The following is a 23,447-nucleotide window of genomic DNA, read 5'->3' as shown; positions in this document are numbered from 1 at the left end:
ATACATTTTATTTTTTATTTTTCTGTCGACCAAAATAATTCAAAATAAATCAGCGGACATAAATTAAGGTAAATTTCATGCATAATTCCCTGAAAATAAAACATGTTTTCTTTTTTTTTTTTGGTGAGAGAAGAGTAAAAAACAAAACAAAAAGAAAGAAAACAACAATAGATGAATATAACCACCATCTGCTTCATCACCAGGCTGAAGAGGAGTGTGTTTGTGTGTGAGAGAGAGAGACTCAGACCCCTGATACATTTATAAGACTTGTGTGACTTTACGGTTATAAGTGACATCATCTGAAATCTCTTGTAAACCAGTTCACCTGCATCTAAACAGCTGGAAGTGTAAGCTGGCAGTAGAAAAAGTTCAAAGCTGGTAGTTGCAGCTGATTTTCATGCTCAACCATCCTACATGAAGGCCCACCCCAATATTCATAATAACCCTCAGTAATGTTTAGTTAACTCAAGTGTGCATGTGTGAGTGCATAGGTGTGTATGTGATCTGATCCAGGCTGATACAGAGTCCTAAACACACTAAGTTTAAGCCGAACTCTGAGCGTGACCATAAGCCAAGTCAGCCAAACTGGCAAAGAAGGTTTATAAGACTGCTATTTTACCACCAACCATCTCAAAAATACACATGCACACATGTGCACAAATGTGGTGAAGATCTGCTGTGATCTACTTTAGCTGCCCACTGACTCACACCAAACACAATTAACAACACATGCTGGCAGAATACAAGCAGTTCGCTGAAAGTAGCAGAGCATTCAAGCTGAATACTGTGTTAATTATATTTCTCGTCATTTACATTTTTTTTTTTATCATGCCTAATACTGGTGCACAGAACAGCTTATGAGGTGTGTGAGTGGCTGTGTTCCAAAACCTTTTGAGCTGCCTTGTTGTCTACTGCCTACACAGGGAACATCAAAAGTGACTGATTTGGAACACTTTACATTTGCAGCAAATCATGTAAATTGTGCTCCTTGGGAGTCTCGACTCATAAATGATTCAAAGGAGTTTTGTTATCATGTTGCTAAGCTAAAAATGTGATTGCATAAAAAATACAGCGCAAGGCTGCATCTGTTTGGTCAAAAATGCATTAAGCAGTTATATATTGAAATTATTCAATATATGCATTATTCAAAATGTATTCCTGTGATGATATGAAAGCTGATTTTAAGCAGCCATTACACCAGTCTTCAGTGTCACATGATCTTTCAGAAATCATTCTAATATGTGGATTTGATGCTCAACAAAAATGTCTTATTATTATCAATGTCAAAAACAGTTGCACTGCTTAATATTTTTGTGTAAAGCATTATACAGTTTTTCCAGGATTCTTTGATGATTAGAAATTTTAAGCAGCACTTATTTGTAACATTAATGGTCTTTACTCTCACTTTTGATCAATTCATATAAATAATACATTTGTGAATAAAATAGTATTATTTATATTTAAAAAACCAACAAAGAAAAAATCTTACTGACTTGTCAGAATGGTAGTGTACATATCAGGTAATATAAATTACTTATTGAGTTTTTTTTTTTTGGGGGGGGGGGCGTATTTTAAATTAGAATATTAAACAATTCTTAACAATAATTTTTGGAAAATAAGAGATTTTCCTTAACGAATACCACCAAAACAAAGCATCTTAGAAAGCAGCATAATTAGTTGCATATAGTAGATGTAGATGAAGCTGTCTGTGTAGGCAGTACATGCTCACAATGTCATTGTGTGTGGATAAAGAAAGTGTTTGTTGTTTAGCTAAGCTAATACACACTCCTGCCTTTCTGCATACAACAACAAGTTCAAACACTAAAAACTCATGAACATGAGCCTGTATGAGTCATAAAGAGCACTGATGTTCAGTGTGGTTTGATGTGATTTCTGTGTGATTCTTGTACGTTTTTCTGTAAAGCACATCGATTATGAACTGAGTAGTCACTGAGTAGGAAGCACAGAGCAGGCTGAAGCGACGCCAGCAGGTCCATTTGCAATTTGGATGAAGGGATTTTCAGACAATAAATGTGTTTTCAATTACCCTCACCCACAAGCAACACATACACAGCTGTACTGTATTTGAATGTAAACATAATAAAAATGAAGTACATATGTAATTGTTGTAATCCCAACACTGGTGTCCTGGATACAACTGATTTGGCCTGTATTTGAAATGAGCAAACAAGAAACATGTCAAAACACACACACACACACACACATACACACACACAAAATGTAGGAGTTGTACGAACATACAAGAGTGGAAAGCTCACTAACCCAGAGAACCACTGCAGCTTCTGGGTGGCAGCCTAAGTTCTGTTCTTTGGTTCTGGGCTCTTATTGGCCATCCTAAACAATTCTTTATGACATCCCTTCCCCAAATAATACAGAAATCCCACCCACCTCATTGCTTCTCAGCTCACTACAGCAAAAATAGGCACAGAAACACTTTAGTCAGTCAGATGAATTGATGACTGCTTTTTAATAGAATAATTCACCCAAAAATGAAAAACTGCTGAAAATGTACTCACACTCACACACTTTTTTTGATGGTTTTGTTTGTAACAAATAGCAGATTTTCACAAGAAATCAAATGATGGACTGGAGTCATTTGGATTCCTTTTGGATTATTGTGATGTTTTTATCTGCTGTTTGGATTCTCATTCTGATGGCACCCATTCACTGCAGAGGATCCATTGGTGAGCAAGTGACTCATCTAATGTACATCTTGGATGGTCTGAGGGTGTGTGCATTTCCAGCCAATGTTTATTTTTTTAGGTGAACCATTTATTTAAACTTTTGCCCAAAATTTCTCTACTGCTTCCTGAAATCCAAAAAACTCGCATCACTACGTTAAATTAATCTGTTTGTACTGATCCATTCTCAGTCTTTCCTGGACCGAAGGCCAGTAAACATTACAAACCACATTAAAGGACCCAATGAAAAATACTCAGAATTCACCACCAACAATCACTGACACTTCAGACACTGTTTAGATGCGCACTTAAGGAGTTCCTGGTTAAATGGTCATGTGACTCCATATAGAGGGACACACTAAGGTAAAGTGGGGGTGGGAGATTTCTTCAGGGGTGCTTTATGTTTGTTCAATGACACTGAAAGACTGAAACACAAACAAAAAAACAAAAACTGTAATAGCGGATGCAGTGCACTCTCAGTGTTATCAGAAAATACACTAGTGATTCGTTTTGATGAATGTTCATTTGCAAAGAAAGGCCTCATTTTCCCCCTGTATTTTAATTTTTTTTTTTCGCATTCTGTTCTTCTGCAACCCTCTGAAGCTTCCATGATTCTTGAAATAACAACACTCAGCAAGGAAATACACAAAAGTACAGAAAAAATATGGAAGCAGATTGTATCCATACAGGAATATCAGGGAGAAAATGCAGTGTTCAGCCATTGTTCATATTCATCTCTCTTCTCCGTTTGTCTACTCAGCGTTTTGTGTTTCCGATCCACTCTCCCTAGCTGGGACCTGATGGTAAAAGCTGTATTCTCTGTGAGTTCTTACCAAACTAAACAAGGAAAAAAATAAATAATAACTTTATGGGTCCATCAAATGTCACTCAATAACAGATTTCATGTAGTCATATATTTAAATTTTTTGTTGAAATATTATTTCTAATCCTGGAAGCAGATTTGAAAATAGTCCTTTGTATCCTTTTATTCTTTTTGTTATTTTTTATACATTTTTTTTCCCAAAATATTTCGTTAAAAAAAAGTCATTCTCAGCAGGTGTTGAGAAAAATATAGACTGTGAAAAGCTCCGACTGCAGGTTAAGACTGTCCCACCCCTTAGAGAAATGTTTCACACTCTTCATCTTCAGCGTGAAGGCATCTGAAGAATAAATCTCCTTTTTTAAAGCTCAAATCCATGCCTGCTTAGCGACCTTTCTGAATTATTTCTTAGCTCTTAGTCTGTCATTTACGGATAGAAGTTTCCTCCTATATATCTCTTTCCAACCCCCACCCGTTCCCACCCCATCTCTTCTCTTCAGAAGCCCTTTATATGACAGTAAGCCTCAAGACTGGAGAAAAAGATGTAGAGAAACCAGAGACTGAAGAAAAAGAGTGTTGTGAAGATGCGCTGTGTGCGCGGGCCACCCAGCTCTCCACCGATGTGAGGCCTGCGCCGGTACAGAAGGACACTCACCGCCAGGAAGGCAAAGATAGTGAAGAGAGTGACAGAAAATGCCAGGGAACCTGCTTGCACCTCGAACGCACGGCCCTGCATGTGCCAGTAGATGGCAGCCACTGACCACGCCACACCGATTCCCAAGAAAACGTTCACAGCATTACTACCGGTCACGTTACCGATAGCCGCGTCTGCGTAACTGTCCTGCACCGCTGCAACTTTACTGGCAAAGGTGTCTGAGGAGAAAAGAGAGATGTGATGTAGATGCTTTCATAAAATAGTGTAATAATCTATGATTAACAAGCAATAAAAGGATGCAATTCAGGAGGAATCCGATTTATGAGCTAAAATAGTTAATTGTATGATAAACACATACTGTAACTGTATGTTAAATAAAGAGCATTTATTAAAACTAAGCAGCACAACTGACTTGTAAACCCTCACAGTTTTTTGATGTCAGACAGACTGGCCTCAGTAAATTCAAGAGTCAGTGAGGGGTTTGAAATGGTCATACAAAACCAAATTATGATTGATTTTGGCAGAAACAACTTTATTAATTATATGTGGACCTCTGGGAAAACACTATACACTACTGTTCAATAGTTTGGGGTCAGTAAGATATGTTAATGTTTTTGGACGAAGTCTCTTAAAGCTTCATTTATTTGATAAAAATAAAGTACTTTTTTTTTTTTTCATTATTTTATTACTGTCATGGCAAAGCAGAAGTCACATGATCCTTCAGAAATCATTCTTATATGCTGATTTGATGCTCAAGAAACTTTTTTTTTATAATGTTGAAAAAAGCTGTGCTGCTTAATATTGTTGTTGGAAACTGTAATAGGTTTTCTTTTCAGGATTCTTTGATGATTAGAAGGTTTAAAAGAACAGCATTCATTTAAAATAGAAATCCTGTCACATTATAAATATCTTTACCTTTCGGTCAATTTAATGCGACTGCTGAATAAAAGTCATTCTTACTGACCATAAACTAAAAGTAGCATATATTATATGGCCCATTTAAAATGGCAAATAAGAGCATACACAACCTCACCAGGGATAGATGTTCCCAGGGCTACAAACACCACAGCGGTGACCGAGTCCTTCAGGCCAATGGTGCAGCCAAAGTGACTGGCCAGGTCACCGATCACAGCAGTCAAAAGACCGATGATCACTATGGAAACAATGAAGCATGCCCACCCGTTCCAGTATTCTGTGGGTGGGACACAGGCAAACAGAACCTTCCAGAACACAGTCAGGAAGTGCATGACGTAGTCAAAACAAGATGGCAGACGTTCCTCTCCCCCTTCATCCTCATCCTCATCTCCTGAGATAAAGACAGGAAGACAGGAAGAAAGAAAGGAAGCAAGAAAGAAAGGCAGGACGAATGGGAGTAGAAAGATAAGAACATGAAAAATGTTAGTATTGGGGTGTCACCCACATTACATAAGTTGCATACCTGAGCAAAGCTATCTATTTGACACCATGGTGATTTGGGAGTCCTGTTGCCTTGGTAACACCGGCTATTTGATAGTCACGGTAACTGAAGGCTACACACTGTGAGAGCAGCATTTTTATTTCTACATGGGGTCATAAAAGACTAATATGTAGGACATTTTAATTTTGAGGGGGAAATCTATAGGAATGAATTTAAACTAAGTGAAACGTATCACACAGAGCTGATAATACCACATTTCTTATTGATATCTGAAAAGATCAAATTAGTAAAATTGTTTAGAATATAGAAAGGTTGTAGGATGGAAGAGAACTGTGTAGGAGATCTGTAGGCTCAGTTTTCATGTGGGCCGCGTAATATTTCACAAAAGAAATAGAACATTTTGTGTGCAATATGAACATGAGAGTATGTTTATATGATAACTGAGTTTTGTTGCTTTCAGTACGTTTCTGTGAGTTTTGAGATGATCTACACTACTGTTCATATGTTTGAGGTAGCTAGATTTTTTCAAATAAATCTTGGTATGTAACCAAAGCTGCATATATTTGATCAGAAATAGTAATATTGTGAATTATTATAAATAATTTAGAATAACTTTTCCACTTGAATTTATTTTCAAATGTAATTATTGTGATGGTAAAGCTGAATTTTCATCATCATTACTCTAGTCTTCAGTGTCAAATGATCCTTCAGAAATCATTCTAATATGCTGATTTCCTGCTGATGAAACATTTCTTCTTCTTATTATTATTATATTGAAAAAAATTCCTTAATTATTTTTTTTGTTAAAACCATGAAACACCTTTTCCAGGATTCTTAGATGAATATAAATTTCAAAAGAACAGAATTAATTTGCAGTATAAATCTTTTTTAACATTATAAATGCCTTTACTATTACTTTTGATCAGTTTAATACATTCTTGTTGAATAAAAGTATAATTGCTGAATAAAAGCAAAATTTTGGGTTTGGGTTGGGTTTTTTGGGTTTGAAAGCTTATTGTTCAGTGCTGGTAATCACCTGCGCTGACAGTGATGGCCTCCATGAATTGTTCTCTCCAGGAATTTGTGCCCACAACCAGAGCCAAGTTAGTCTTCTTAATCAGCTTATCTACTGTACTCTACAACAAGCACACAAAAACACAAAATGTATCACATTAACATAAATACAAATAAAGAAAATGATTCCATAATGCGAAAGACTGCTGGTCTCTGGCATTGTGTGTGTGTACCTTAAATTCATACGACTCTTCAATGATGATCTCTATTTTTGCATGCTCGCCCAATACAGGCTTTCCCATCTCTGCTATTCTTCTTGCTTCCTCCTCTTCTGATGAAAACTTCCTGTCTGGAATATCTACAAGAGATAAAGAGACAAAAGGAAACTTCTGTGTTGGATTGTGTCATAATAGTTCATCAAATATACACAACTCGGTAGCAAATACTGATCACTTACATGCATCAATCAGCATCTGTCTCTACACTCTACACAACAAGTGGGCTTTTTGTCCCTTTTAAAGGACTTTGTGATTTATGCACTTGCAATAATTATTTTGAATATTCATTAATACATGGTCACTATAAACTGCACTTCAAACTAAACATCATGTGCATAGATGTAAAATGTTCATAAAGACATTCTTACGTAACTTGTCGCATTGAATCGAATGTGACTACTTACGTAACACAATTTTTACAAACAAATTTGTACAGAAATTGGTGCCGCTTTTATTTTATGAATGAGGCAAACTGTCATTATAGTTTTTGTTATTAGGAAGATTACACATGCAAACACACACAATAGATTAACAGCCAAACTTTGTTAGACTGAACCCACTGTGAGTTGTGCTATAAAAACGAGCAATTCAGAAGGACAACAGAACAAAATGCACACCACAAATACACACCAAAAAGCCTAAAAGATGGGATGAACTTTCAAAATCCCCTGCAACCCAAAAATTATCTTCTCGTGCATGTGTTACAACACACACACACAAACCTGGAGACACACGTGTGTGTTCATCCAGAAAGTGAGGCAGACAAGACCACAATTACTGCAGATGGCCTCATCTTACCTCACACATACACATAAACACACACACTTACCGTCAGCTAATAACAGAGCTGTGTGTGGAAAAAAAAGAGAGGGAGGAGTGGAATGACATGAAGAAAACACTAGACAGATAATGATGAAGGGAAATGCAATGAGATACTGGACAGGATGTATTTACTCAGATAAACACAAATAAAAATATTTGCAGCCTTCAGCGTTTCATCACCCTGCCCGGAATCTCTGAGCCAGACAGGTGCGACAGGTGTGACCGAGCAGATGTGATCAGATGTGATAGTGTGGGCCGATCCAGAGCGCTGGAGCAGGTGGTTGCCACTGGCAACGGGAGTGTCGTAGTAGCGTTTGAGATGTAGCACCAGAACTAAGAGGTGCTAAAACTACACTGATTATACACACGTTTGCTTTCCTGTTGTGATGCATTTTTTCCGTTGACTTCAATTGCTTGTGTTGAGATAATGATATTGTCCATCCACTAATCCTCAGAAAAACCTATTTGCAATTTAGAGTTTTATATTTAAATTGAAAATTGGTAACCCTTAAAGGGATATTTTATCCACTAAAATTTCAGTGTTTAAAAAAAAAAAAATTGTGTAAATTTTTATCTTGTGGAACACAAAAGAATATTATAAAATATTTATAAGTATTAAAATATTTGTAAAACTTTTTGTCCAAACAATTAACACAATTTGGTTCTCTAATTAAATTATTTTAACTATTTTAATCTTTTTAAAAAAATTAAATAATAATTATAATCACTATAAAAATGCCTATGGAGTTTTAAGATTTTATTATTTTACACAACTTTTCCAGGTATAGAAATCATACAAAATGTGCATTCCTTATATATCTAGGTTTTTAAGAGGGAGTCCTGATTATTTAAAGAAAAGACAGATTGTGGGTGACTTACAATAAGAAATATCTTGACTTCAATATAAGCATATTTTAATGCTAGTTTAGTCTTATTTTAAGGAATTTTGAGGTTCCCTGGATGTTTGAGAACCTCTTGGCACCAAATGAGCACCAAGGGAATCAATTTCTTTGTCTCTCTTTTTTTCTTTATCTGTGTATAATGACTTTAATAGTTCTGTAATCAGTGCTGTAATTTTCTGTCGCTGAGGATGAATGAGATAGTGAACAAACAAGCTTTGATTAAGTGTATGTGTGTGTGTGTGTGTGTGTGTGTGTGTGTGTGTGTGTGTGTGTGCTGAGATGAAAATGTCAACCTATAATGAGAAGCTGGATGTGTAAATAAGCTCATAATTTATGCTCAAATGTGTCTGCTAGTGGTGGATGGTGGTGGAGGGGGGATGTGTCTTGATGCACATTATTAACCTGCAATTTGTGTAGCATCGTCAGTTCTAGGCTCTTCATGATAACACACAAAGACATGGCAAATGCACAAAGGAATTCATTTCATCTATTCGCCACATTTTCTCTCTCACAGTTCTTTCCTGGAAGCTTCGACTCAAAGGTTCAGTGTAAATCTATTGCACATCAGCGCTAGCAACAGCTGATGGTACCCTGGCAACAGATCCCAGACAGCTCTCTCCTCCCTGCATTCTGTGAGTTAATCGGATCGTGGGATGTAGGTGTCGATATTCAGACGAAAACTCCTGTCGTTGGCTCATTCACAGTAATTCCATCATCACACACATATAAATGCACAGATCTCTTCCTCTAACAAACACACACACACACACACACTTACACAGAGTGAAGTGATATTTTGGTGAGCTGTTAGCAATTCTGTGATAAAATGATTCACTTCTGATGATCTTCTCATTTAACACACTCATCTGGGACATGTGGAAGGGGTGTTGCAGGTTCGGGCTCCATGGGATATTAATTGCACACAGATGCAGCACAACAGATAGTCTGCTGGAGCTCTCCTGTCTGTCTCTCTGTCCTCATTTGTATCGCCCCTCTCCTACTGTTCTCATGTGTCTCTCACACTATTCTTTCTTTCATTCTCTCCTCATCTGTCTCACCCCTTTCCTGTATGTCTTTCCTAGATAATTTATTTGCTTTTATACTTTAGTAATGTTTTTTTATTGTGCATTTATGTTTTCGTAATTTTTTCATATGATGTGTATAGGTGTAATGATGCTTTGCTTTAGGGTGACTTTTTAACATTCTACCAAGGGTCTACAGATGAAAAATAGCCTCTTTGGCTAATTCTGGCACATTTACAGTTATGTTTATTAATGTGCATTATCCCTGTAAACTAAACTAAACTAAACCTGTCTCACCCTTCTCTGCTTATTTGTCTCACACCTCTTGTGCTTGTCCTTTTCTCGTCATCTTTCTCACCATCTCCTGTCTGTCTCTCACTGTCTTTCTTTACCACCTACCAAACAAAGCCTCAGTGTTAATGTCGTATGAATGTCTGACAAAAATGCTAGGAAACAAAATAGCAAAGATGAGAGGAAAAATTTAATTAAAACACACTATTGAGGAAAACATGATGCGGGGAAAAAAAACTGCAAGATTTTAATATACTAACAATGTTTTTAAGAAAATATGGAAAGAAATATGAAGAATATGACTGTCAATAGCTAATCATAGACAATAATGTGGAAATCTATAGTTTTTTTGTACATGTTTTTGTTAAAATGCCTATACATGCTTAAATATAAAATTAATTTTTACACAAAAAAGTTTTCATAAATTTTGCACTTAACCTTTTCAATCACTAAATTAAGTAAAATGGACTAAAATCTATAAATATGACTACCTTTAATGATTTTTTTGTCTAAGGAATAATACTTTTACATTTTTAAAATATTTAAAATATTTTTTCATAATTCATTTTTGTCAAAATATAAAAAATATGACTAAAACAAAATATAAAAAAAAAACGGTGCAATGGTGTCTTTCCTGTTTTCCTCTGCTCTCCATTTCCTGTCTTTTTTTCATTGCTCACCTGTCTCTCTCTCATTTTCTCCTGTCTCACAGCTTTCCTGCCTGTCTCTACCACCACATTTTTATATTTAATCCAGTTGGTGTATAAGAGGGTTCAATGCCAAAGAAAGCATCCTGTATTTAGATGTATAAAGCTGGAAGTGTTTCTTTAGATCCTTCAACCGCTCACACATATTTTGCAGCGACAGCACAGGATCAGCAGCTCTAAAGTCATGTTTGGATGTAGGACAAGTGATGTGTATTCTATTACAGGTTCAGTGTCAAAAACACATACAACCCATTTGATACAAAGTTTTATCTATCTGTCTGCAAAGAAAACTGAATCTACAGCGTGAATCATACCAGTGCAAATAAAAAACCCTTATGAGTGAGTCAGGTCAATTACTAAATTTAAGGAATACAAATTGAAAGGAAAAGTTAAAGTGTTTGGAAAGGCATGAAGACAGAAAGAATTTTCATTTTCGTTTGAACACTTTCCTCGATCTGACTCATTCACTGAATTATTTAAATTGTTCACTGAATCATCAAAGATCCAGAATTATTAGGAGGAATCAGAATCTGAACCACAATCATTAAATAACAAACAACACTATATACAATCCCTACAATTCACAGAGTGAGATTTACAATGTTCATATTTTGCTTATTACTGGTTGTCAAACAAATGATAGTTATGAACGCACATCTGACTTTGAGGTACTTTTTCCCCCAGGATTTCTCGGAATATCAAAATTCAATCTCATTCGAATCTGTGTTGGCATGAAAATAAAGACATATCTAATGAATAATCGATAAACTTCTTGTTTACGAGCACACTAGTGAGGAGACGAGCCAACATTTTGTTTTGTGTGCTTAGGTAAGTTAATAAGTAGGTTGTTTAATGTTGTCCAGGCGAGATGAGAGCTCAAACAGAGAGGACCAGCTGTTCTTCATCTCTCATTCTTACTGAAGGGTATAATACTGGGACAAGGACACATACATACATGCAAACACACACACACACACACACACACCCACACACAGCATGTCTGCCTGATTTATGGAGAGATTTTGAGAGACAAACTTGACTACTTGGGTTGGGGGGGGGTGCACACGTGTATTCATTTCTCACACTCTTTGAGATCTCGCACTGGCGATTAAGGTCAATGAATACTGAAACTTCAAAGATGTCAGTGAAAAAGCAACACTGCCAGCTAATCCTTCACATAGTTTTCTAAACTATAACCTCAAGACATTTAGGAAACTATATAAAAACTGGAAGATAAAAACAGCAATGTTGACATTTTTAAAGCAATACAGAAACATCATCGCAGCATTTCTTGTGTGAGTCGGAGATGAGTCAGTTTGAGAGCTGCGCTCTGTGGGTCTTCACTGAATTCATGTGCTTTGAGTCAAAGTCCCTTTAAGGCAAGTCACCATGCCGCTGGGTAGTTATATTTTATTAAGGCAATAGGCATCATATCTGCTTGAATTGGGAAATCTCAGAAACTGTTGGCTGACGTTATGTTTTAATAATTATATAGGAAATAAAATCTGACAAAAACTGTTTAAAAATTTTGCTTCTTCAGCTCAAAGAATGGCAAAATGCATATTTTTCTTCTCATTTATTTTTTGATGAGTAGTTCATTTCTAAGTACTGGCTCTAATTGAACCTGTATGGCCATCCGGGGTGCCCTCTACTGGTAGCATCTATTCATAGAGACAGAAAATTTGCTTAAAGTGTAACTAAACCCCTGCTCAGAGCCTGACTCCACCCACTGACAATATTTGAAAAATGCTGAAAAGTGGGCAGATCACAGCGGAGATAGAGGGGATGAACCTAGGGCGGGGCTGAGCGAGTGCGGCGTGATCCTGAGACCTGCAGTGACGGATTGATTGACAGCTGCTGTCAGAGACGCTAAAATGGAGAGTGACTGTAATGACGCAAGTAGCTTTGCAACAGAGCGATCATTTGAAGTAGAGGACTTTTCTCCCCCACTTTTACCTGAAGTGGAGGATGTCGAGGTGTCTGTTCATATCAATTCGAGCCGCTGGCTCAAACTGCGGTCTTAACTCCCGCACCGCGTCGCTTTTTAGCGCGAGCTGTGTGGAGAAGCCCATTTCCACCTCCATTGCGTTGGAGAAGCAATCCTGTGTAAAATGCAGTTTGCACACTTGAGCTCTAGGCGGGAACATGCGGTCTTCCAGGCCAAGTGCATGCAACCATTGGCGCTTAATTTTAAAGTCTGCTGGTAAACTATGCAGTCCAGCAGTGCTGTCGCAACCAGCAACACACCTCCGTACCATCCTGACCACTGTAATAAATACAGATAAATCTACGCTAACTTGAAGATCTAAATAACTATATAATTGCTATGCTAAATAGATGCTATATTAGTCTATCCTGGTCGTTACCAATACTCGCAATTCCAACTCCTGACTCACTACAGTGATTTTGATGGTTTTATACTGCCAAGGGCGTGGTAGCTAGTACCAAGGGGCGTGGTGAGCTGCAAACTGCTTACGTCACCTGCCACCGCTTACGTCACTTGCCACCGCAAAATCAAATAGGAAAAATCAACTGCAGTAGCCACCGTTCAACCTGAAGAGGGCAGCACTCACACGTTTTTACACCATATATTGTAGAATTAAAACACTTTATACTCAAATGTCAAAAAAGTTACTCGAATCAATGAACAGCACTAATAAAGCCCCATTCTTATAGATCATTAACTAAAAAAAGTTGGTTTAGGGTTTAGTTACTCTTTAATTATTCAAAAGACATTGAAAGCAGAAATAGGCCACCATTCAAAATTTTGGAATAAGTATGTTTTTTTATGTCTTTTACATAGGTCTCTTCATGGTCCACAAGGCTGCATTTATTTGATCAAACATACATTAAAAAAGTAATATTGTGAAATGTTAATATATTTTAAAATAACTGTTTCAAATTGTATATATTTTAAGAAATTCATTTATTCCTGTGATGTCATTATTCTAGTGTTCAGTGTCACATGATCCATCAGAAATCATTCTAATATGCTGATTTGGTGTTTTAATAAACATTTCTTATTATTATCAATGTTGAAATCAGCTTTGCTGCTTAATATTTTTGTGAAAACTGATTTTTTGTTGTTGTTGTTGTTGTTGTTTGTTTCAGGATTCTTTGATGACTAGAAAAAACAGCATTTACTTTCACCGTCACTGATCAATTCAATGTGTCCTTGTTGAATAAAATGATTAATTTCTTTAAAAAGTCTTGATGACTCTTGCTACTCCCAAAAAAAAAATCACGTGAAGACATAAAACATGAACTGAGAAAGAGCCACTGGATGAATGGAAATAAACGTCGAAATGAGAAAACAGATTAAATGAACAGCAAAAGTGGACGATGGTCACAGGATGTGATCTTACTGTGAGTACACTATGTGTGTGTGTTTTACCTTTCTGAAGGCTCATGTCCACCATGCGTGGTTCTGCTAGCTCCAGATAGAAGTTTTTGTTTTTTTCATACTCCTCATCATCGATGATTTTAACCTGTATGGTTTTACTGAGAGAGGAAGAGAGAGAGAAACACAACATCAGGGGTCACGGATCAAGTGAGGGGTCAGTGGGCTGTCCTGAGGTCAGAGGTCAAACAGTTTATGCAAACACACTACATCATCTGTCTATGATTCATTTCCCTTGCTGTCTTGTACCATCAATCTTCTTAGCTGCAAGATAAAACAGTGGTATATGGGTTTCAGGTAAATCAAAACTGTTTGTAGCATTGTTACAAATAATAAATTAATAATAATTAATAAAGTGTTTTCAGCCTTGATAATAATAAGAAATGTTTCTTAAGCACCAAATCAGCATATTAAAATGAATTCTGATTGATCATGTGATACTGATGACTGAAGTAATATGCTGAAAATTCAGCTTTGAATTACAGAAATAAATATAATAAAAAAATATAAAAATTAAATAATTCACAATTATACTGTATTTCAAATAAATGATCAAATAAATGGAGACACATTTCAAAACCACTGGAATGGTAGTACATGTACATAGATAAAAACAGCCAATACATTTTGTTCTGTTGTCTATTGGAGATGTTTTTGGTTCATCATTAAACATGTATTGGATCAAACTATGTGAAAAATTATAAAGTATCCTAAATGTAGCAAGCTAGTTATCTAAAGGCTAGCTTTCAACTTACCTTAGCTAATTTCTCTATAGAGTAGTTGATATCCTAGCAACAAAGTGGAAGCCGAACAAATTTTGATCAGCCTACATGGGTGTTTATTTAAAGAATCAATCTCTTAACAACTCTTATAACATCCATTCCTCTCTCATACTCTGTCACTATTTCACTGCTAAATTCTCAGCATGTGTGTGTGTATTTATAACTCAGCATGTGATTGATGTTGACCTGGTTTCTCTGTGACTGTGAGTAACACCTGTTTCAGTTGTTTCAATGAGAGTTTCTGTATGTGTGTGCGCATGTTTGACCTGTGAATATCCCCCACCCTTCATTCAGATCAGTTACTCACAGTACAGCTGTCCGCAGACCCACGCCACTTCATCTCTCACTAATATGTCTTTAAGTCTAACATACTACTCATGTTCTCATTCCCTTCTGCTCTGCCCTGTTTCCCCTCCATTAGCGGTCACATTACACTCAAATGTCCTCTTAGCCTCTCTCACTCACTCTCACACAGTGAAGGGAGAGACAGCTTGCAAAGAGAGACTGTGACAGGGCTGCATGTTTGGTCTGTGATCTGATATAGGTCATTTCTACCATGCAGTACAGTTTTGTGTCTCCATCATATATAAAGGAATGGTACAATTAGCTGAATTTACTCGTCTTCTGTGTCACATGATCCTTCAAAAATCATTCTAATACACTTATTTGGCACTCAGGAAAAATGTCCTAATATTATCCATTATGTTGAAAACAGTAGTGCATCTTAATATTTTTGTATGAACTATGAAATTTTTTTTCCAGGATTCTTTGAGGAATAAGAAGTTCAAAACATTGTTAATTTAAAATAGAAATATTTTGTAACCATATAAGCCTTTATTGTTACTTTTCGTCAATTTAATGCATATTTGCTGAATAAAAGTATTAATTTCATTTTAAATATAATAAAGAAGGTCTGTATATTTTAAATTCCAAGTCACTTAAAGCCTTATAATAGCTTTTCGTGTAAGAAAATAATGACAGAAGTTTCATTTTATGCTGAACTAATAATTACAAAATATTTAACATCAAAATGTCACAATTAAGTGAAGGGTAAACATTAATTTTTTATTTGTTTTTGCATCTTTTACAATATCATATGTTCAGTGCTTTTTGTTTATAATTTGTTCTACATCGTTTAATGTATAAAGTCATTTATAATTTGGTTAGAAATTTGGTTTGGCTTAAATGTGATTCTGAAAATATAAAAGCACATCTAAATGCACAAATTTCTGTACATGTACATCCCAGTTTTCTATTCATAAAGGTCTCTAGATCCTTTCAAAACAGTCCGATAATGGCATTTTCCTCAAAGACATTACATTACATTACATCAATTTTTTATAAAATTACAGAAATCAGTATGGTTAAAAAAAAAAAAAAAAAAATCAAAATATAAAAAAAAAAATTCACTAGGTCTTTATTTCCATTCTGCTAGACATTCTGATTTCTTGCCACTGTGTATGCTGATTTTGACCAGACGGATAAAGGATGTATAGAAATACTTTCAAAGTCAAAGAATATATAAAAATTCATATATTTAAATATAAAGTTAAAAAAGTGCTACATAAAAGGAATGACACATGTGCTTTGGTTAACAATCTCACACCCACTTGCATGGGCCAAGACGTGTAGGTGTGTGTGTGTGTGTGTGTGTGTTTGAGTGTGCATGCTAAAAAGTATGGAATTTACAGTAAACAAGATTTATTCCTGTATAGTAAAAAATCTCTACAGTGGCTCCTTCACCTGCTCTGAGTTGTAATGACTCGGCAGACTGCCTGAGCTTACCACAAACGAATCTTTCTAAACCTTCGAAATCAGAAAAGACAATGTTCCTCCTCTGTTCTTTTCCCACTCCAGGAATTAAATGTAATCTTAAGCCTGAAACACACTTTCACGCGCCACTGCATTTCGAAATGTGATCTAGGATGATCAGACGTCCCTTTTACCTGAGACAAACACAGTTTCACAAGGTGTGTGTCCTAGTGCCTTGGAGATGCACTAAAAAGCATAAATACCACCAAGTTTCAGCTGTCTGCAGTCTCTGGTATCATTTGTGATTCTCAGTAGAATGACACTGCAGAACTGTTACGTTGCCATTGCAAGCTGATATGCCATACCTTCATTCTAGAACATCTATCAGCAAATCAGCTTGGAATGTATCTGGTTGCCATAACAACTTGAGTCGCTCTGCCATCCCAGAAAGTACTAGCACTAGAATGTTAGATGTGGATTTGAATTTATCAATTTTATGTTCCAATGTTGTTTAAAAATTATTTTTTAAAACAATGAGCATAAAGTACTATCAAGACAGATATCAGCACATATTTGTTTAATACAGCCACAATACGCAGCCACTATTTTACATGCTTTTAGATATCACATTCATCAATCTCCACTCCATTCCCCAACTCCTTCTGCTCCTCACGGCACAATTATCCAAAAAATATATATATTTTTTAAATACACACATTCCCACTGTCCACATATTCACATTGCCCAACAGGTTTTTCCCTCTTTTAGAAACCTGTTAGATAGAGAATCTGTGATTCTTTAAGACAGTCCAGTCAACTCCATCCTCAAAACCCAGAGCAAACAACATCCATTCAAATCCAACATCATTAAATCAAGATATCTGACATTTTCTTATTTCTATCTGCACTAAAGCTGCCGACTTCAGCCAAGGTCATTTTGTTGCACTGACAAAAACACAGCCAATATATTTCTTAGTAGACTGGACTACTAATGGTATTTATTCTACACATGGGAGAAATATAAGAGAATGGTGCTTTGATCTCAAATGCACACTGCCCCAATCCTTCTGTACTAATTTTATACACTCATTTTGAAAACTGAAGCAAACTGTGCAGTCAATATCCAGTATATTTATCTTGGATAAAGTCAGCACAATACCAATAAACAATACAGTAGTAGTTTCAGTGGAAAGAAAAGATGAAAAACATTTTAAGTCCACTTATCCTGACATGAGGTGGATTGCGTGAGGAACATGCATTTTCATTCATGCATATCCTACTTTCAGGACCACTTACTCATTCACTCAATCCCCATTCATACATAGTAAATGCCACATGTGAGTGGAAATAAATGAATTCAGACACAGCTATAAGAAATAAGCTTGGCGTAACAGTAAAAAAAAAAAAAAAACACTTTAAGTCTGACTTGTCTATTTAGACAAAATTACTCATACAAACCACATAAACAGAAGATGAGGTGTAGATTGGCAAATTTTGTAATTCTTTTTGATTGATTTTCAGATTAAAAAACATGGGCTTCAATCGCATATATCATTTAAAAAATATTTTTAGTCCCTATCTGAGCAGTGAGCGTGATTTCAACAAGTACAACACGTTCCTGGATCAACATCCTCATTGATCCTGGAACAACATTCCAATCAACCAATCAGAATTGAGATATAACTTTTCAGGAAATGTCAGTTTTAGGCTTAAAATCAGGGTTAGGTGCTTCTACATCCTTGTTAATCAGCTATCATTTCCCACTGATTTTAGAAATAAATTATGGGTAGGGTTAAGTTTAGGGGTAGGCAGACTGGATTAAGTCTATATTTTTTGAGAATAATGTTGATCCAGGATCATCAGAAGATGTTGATCCAGGAACATGTTTTACTTGGCAAAATAACGATGACCCTGTCTGAGCACAGCTTCACATCATGTCCTAACCAAGCGTGATACAGCGACAAGAGATAAAATCATTTGTGTCCTGAACAGCTGTGCCAATGATAAGCAGAGGGACATTCTGTGTTCAAATTTCCTAATTAATTTATTCATACAAATCAAAACCTGAGATATTTCAGCGCTCACAGAGTTTAGTGCCATCTCTAATCAAACACACCTGAAACCAATTAATCAAGGGTTCAGCAGAAAATTATGTGTTCATATAAGTACAGTGGAGGCTAAACTCAGGATAGCAGATCTACAGAGAACGAGAACAAAGAAAGTAGGAGCAAATGGAGAAGATAAAAAAAGAGAAAAAACAAAATGGATGAAGGAAGAGGGAAGAGAGAGTGGGGGAAAAGGGTTGAAAAAAGATGGGGTTTTTATAGATAGTAATTTTTGCTTTTTTTCATTCAGTTTTGTGTAAAAATGCAAATTTTAGCCAGTCCAACCAATTAATCAAAAATGTATGAGTCAAAAAGCATATTTTGCATGCATATAAAATGACATTTACTGTTGCTTCCGGTTCATTTGTTACACTGAAAGTGAAAGGTCATGCTGAGTGCTTGGGATGCAATGTACTGTGCTTGGCATGTGACTCGTTAACATTGAATTCCCAGATTACCCTGTATAATATATTTATATTTAATCATTTAGCAGACGCTTTTACAATAAATGCCAACCGGAATACCCAGTGGCTCAGTGGTTCATGTAGGTGGTCTACAAACTGGAAGGTTGGTGGTTCAATCCCCGGCTCCACCTGACCAAGTGTCGAGGTGTCCTTGAGCAAGACACCTAACCCCAGCTGCTCCCGACGAGCTGGATGGCGCTTAGAATGGCTGACACCGCAGTCGTTGAATGAATGCGTGGGTGAATGTGAGGCAACTTATAAAGCGCTTTGGATTGGCCATGGGGTCTGTTGAAAGTGCTGTATAAATGCAGTCCATTTACCAAATACTACATACTGTACAGCTACATACTTTCTTTAAACAATGAAAAAGTACTATTCCAGTGTCACACTGTTATACTGTCAAGTTTGAATGCGAAGTGCTATGAAGCAATGTTATTTTAGTATTATTTATTTACTAGTATTAAGTATATAATATTAAGTGCAAATAAGTATTTATTGATTTAATTACTTTTATTTTTTAGATTTTTCATTTTCATTTTCATCTAGGTTGAGTAATTTTTTATGTGCTTTCATTATATATATATATATATATATATATATATATAATTAGGTTTATTTTATTTCAGTTTTAGTTTTGGTAAAAACTATTTAAAAAAATGTTATCTGCCAAGGCAACATTTCGTATTTTCTTTAAGTTCTTCATCTAATATGCGTTTTATTTTATTTCATTTCAGCTTTTTTTAATTAATGGAAATGTTTTTAATAGTTTTTGCTTTTAGTTTTAGTTAACATTTTTAGTTTCTTTTAAATTTTATTTAGCTTTAGTAATTTTGTCATGTGCTCTTAAATATTTCTATTTAAGTAAAACTAGTACTTAAACTTATTTTATTTTAGTTAGTTTCTAAGGAAACAATTCTCATTTTCGTATATGCTTTTGAATTTTACGTTTAACATATAATCTTACATTTTATTTCAGCTTTATTTCACTTAACGAAAATGATTTTAACAATTTTAGTTTCAGTTAACAACAACAACAACAACAACACTGCTGAAGTGGACTATCATCAGGCCCTGAGCTGACTGACATCGATTTCACTTTAAAACTGGTGTAAACTTGCATACACAATGGAGTAGTGTTGTGTGTCTATGAGGTGTTCTGTGCATACTGGTTGTGTTCATGCAGCATCTTTTCCTCTATATTCAGTAATTCAGGCCTGCAGGCACAGAGACACTCTCGAGCATCATTACTGCACCAGAAATATGCAACTAAGAAAACCTCTGTATCATCTGCGTACACACACACACACACAGAGAGAGAGATATCCAAATCAAGAGTGAGTAGGAAAGAAAGGGAGAGAGTCTATGTTCTCCCCAGTGTCACCCTGATTATATAAGAGGCACGTGCTAAAAATAAACCCTGCAGTGAAAAGGGTGTGTGTGTGTGTGTGTGTGTGTGTGTGTGTGTGTGTGTGTGAGTGCATGCATGTCTGCAATGATGGGCAAATACACATACAAAGAGAGATACACGTTCACATACTAATTTGACTCAACACAAACACAAACACAAACTGTGCACACGCACATGCCTGCGAGCTCGTGTTCTCTGTGGTTGCCAAGGAGACACAGCTTCCTTCAGCTGAAAAGGAGCAAAGCTCTGCACACACACATGCACACTTTAGCCTTCCCAGATACTTTCTCGAATCGGTATGCTAACACACACATTTGTGTGCGAAAATGTCTATATAAGATAACTTACTCTTGTTAGTGTTGTTTCCTGGAGCTCACCTCAGGCAACACTCCACTGGCGGCTATTAACAATAGACTGGAACCTCTACCCCTGGGTGGTCAGTGCTAGTGGCGCTAATAACATGCTTAGCTAGCTGCTAGTGTGATGCTGAGGCTCAGATGGGGCCACTTCTGTACTCAACTGTGAGTATTACCCTCTGATTAACCTGCAACCTACCAGCAGGGTTCATATTAACACGTGCTAAGTACCAAATGCAAGTAAAAATTGGCTTTGGCAAGATAATAAAATGGTTACTCGCCAGTGGCTGGAACTGCAGTGAGATATAAGGTTAAATCTATTTTAAGGATGATATATAGTCTGTGATTCTTAGAAATGTAATAGGATATCTAAAGTTAAAATATATAAATTATTATTTATTTTATATAGATTACCATTTGAAACTTAGGGGGTAGAAAGATTAATACTTCAGCAAGAAAACATTAAACTGATTAAAAGGGACAGTAAAACATTTATAATGTTTCTATTTCAAATATATTGGTTTTTTTCTATTCATCAAAGAATCCTGAAAATAAAAATGTATCACATTTTCCTAAAAAATATTAAGCAGCACATCTGTTTTCAAAATTGATGATAATAAGAAACGTTTCTTGAGCACCAAATATTAGAATATTAGAATGATTTCTGAAAGATCATGTGACACTGAAGACTGGAGTAATTCAGCTTTACCATCACAGGAATAAATTGCATTACAAACATATTACAATGGTTATTATAATTGTAGAGCATTTCACAATATTACTGTTTTTTTACTGTATTTTTGATCAAATAAATAAAGCCTTGTTGAGTATATGAGACTTCTTTCAAAAGCATAAACAAATCGTACCTACCAAACTTTAAATTGAGCTTTATGCTGCTGAGATCGGATCCTTAGATCCCGACACGGTACCCAGGGAAATGTTCCAGTAAGCCACTGGTTTGACCCACACAATGATTCACACTGTAGCCTCAGTGTTTGTTATTTAAGCATGTCCTTAATCAGCTATTCCTCTTTGGAAAATGGCTGTAGAGACACTCTCAGATGGGATTCTGATTCACGGTGGAGAGTGCTGTAATCATTTCATTGATCGATCCCTGTCTGTAATGTTAATGCCGGTGTTCAGTCCAACTGTCTTTTAGATTACAAAGGGAGTTCCAAAGGGCTCCTCCGTGTCTTTCTGTGTTTGTTAATTATAACGCCTCAGTGGTCAGAAACTCAATGAAACTCGTTGATGACTTTGTGCTGCATACTTCAGTCTTGAAGTCTTGACTGTGACCTAGGTTAAAGCTTACAAAGATTGTAAACAGCACAAAAGGAATGTCACATGGATTTGAGAGGGGTAAATAATGACAGAACTTTCACTTTTGGGTGAACCATTCCTTGAAATCCAAACTTATTTATGATTTACATCATATATTCATCCTCTTTGCTGTTCAATCCATTATTCAAGCAGCTCTCCTTGTCTGCTCCCTCACTCCATGTCACCAGGGAGTTTTCCAATCACAGGAGTCACTAAGATGATGTCTGGAGTAAATGTAGTATAATACGAGTGAAGTGAACTCAAATTCACACAGACATAAGCACAGTTCCTCTATATAATCCTAGATCCTTGCATGTATTTCTTTCAACTGTGTCAGACGGCTTGGAAGTTATAAATAAAGGTAGCAGTAAATATAGAAGATAGACAGTTTTAAAATAATGCCATTACACATACCACATAGAATTAGTCATAATTCAATGAAAAAAATCATAATTGCAAGATATAAACACAGTCTGAAAAACTCAGACTTTCTACAAACCTCAGAATTCTTAGTTTTCATCTCACAATTCTTAATTGAAAAAGACAGTTTCAACTTTTTATCTCACAATTCTGACTTTTCTTCTCAGAGTTTTTATATTACAAGGTCTGAATTGTAATATATAAACACAGAATTGAGAGAAAAGGTCAGAAACAAAATGCAATTCCTTTCTTATTTTTTTATTCCGTGGCGGAAACAGGCTTCCATACAGCACATACAGGAAGAATAAAAAAATCATTGTATTAAGCACAATGTAGTTCTGGACATCTTTCTAACTTTACAAAATTACTTATGAGCCATATGCCTACAAAGACCTTATGCCAGCAGCTTATTACACTTCATAATAGCTCAGCTACTTTTGAAGAACTCAAAATATATTAGCTAGAAGCACCTATTAATTCATCATAATAAATGAGTAATGTTTACTTTTCTAAATGATTCATTACACAGTGGAGCTCTCCTATAAAAGCAGATTTACAAAACAAATTTAAATGTCCAAAGAGAGGCAAGAGACGATGAGGCAATGAAGAATTGAGAAGAAGGCTAATGATACACATCCTCTATCTACTGTTGCTTTCCTTTCATCGTTCTACCAAACACTGACTGAACTACAGGCACAATAATTAAAGCTACTAATACACAAACTCCAGTTACTGTAGTCACAGCAAATAACTCCAGTGTGTGACTGCATAATAAAAAAAATCCCAGCATCCATTAATCCAGACACATTAT

At 35.9% G+C, this 23,447-nt stretch overlaps 1 protein-coding gene across 4 annotated transcripts in view; it reads right to left on the bottom strand.

Annotated features, from left to right (window-relative positions):
• Positions 1-2,976: 2,976 nt before the first annotated feature.
• LOC132110517 (sodium/calcium exchanger 3-like) overlaps positions 2,977-23,447 on the bottom strand; it is a 36,291-nt gene continuing 15,820 nt past the window's right edge. Inside the window, exons 1-7 of one of the 4 annotated variants that reach the window (XM_059517202.1) lie at positions 20,889-20,996; positions 14,025-14,131; positions 7,716-7,733; positions 6,842-6,966; positions 6,631-6,730; positions 5,211-5,483; positions 2,977-4,395 (exon numbers count right to left, since the gene is read on the bottom strand). In XM_059517202.1, coding sequence (XP_059373185.1) covers positions 4,019-4,395; positions 5,211-5,483; positions 6,631-6,730; positions 6,842-6,966; positions 7,716-7,733; positions 14,025-14,049 — 918 coding nt within the window. In that variant the 5' untranslated portion in view covers positions 14,050-14,131; positions 20,889-20,996 and the 3' untranslated portion in view covers positions 2,977-4,018. Of the gene's footprint in view, positions 4,396-5,210; positions 5,484-6,630; positions 6,731-6,841; positions 6,967-7,715; positions 7,734-14,024; positions 14,132-20,888; positions 20,997-23,447 lie in introns of those variants that run through there. The other 3 variants (XM_059517200.1, XM_059517199.1, XM_059517201.1) reach the window with 3 other exon arrangements.

This window comes from Carassius carassius, chromosome 30 (genome assembly GCF_963082965.1).
Source record: "Carassius carassius chromosome 30, fCarCar2.1, whole genome shotgun sequence".
In the NCBI taxonomy this organism is placed as follows: Eukaryota; Metazoa; Chordata; class Actinopteri; order Cypriniformes; family Cyprinidae; genus Carassius; species Carassius carassius.
Note: the sequence above shows the minus strand (reverse complement) of the source record. Positions and strands in the feature narration are given on the sequence as shown.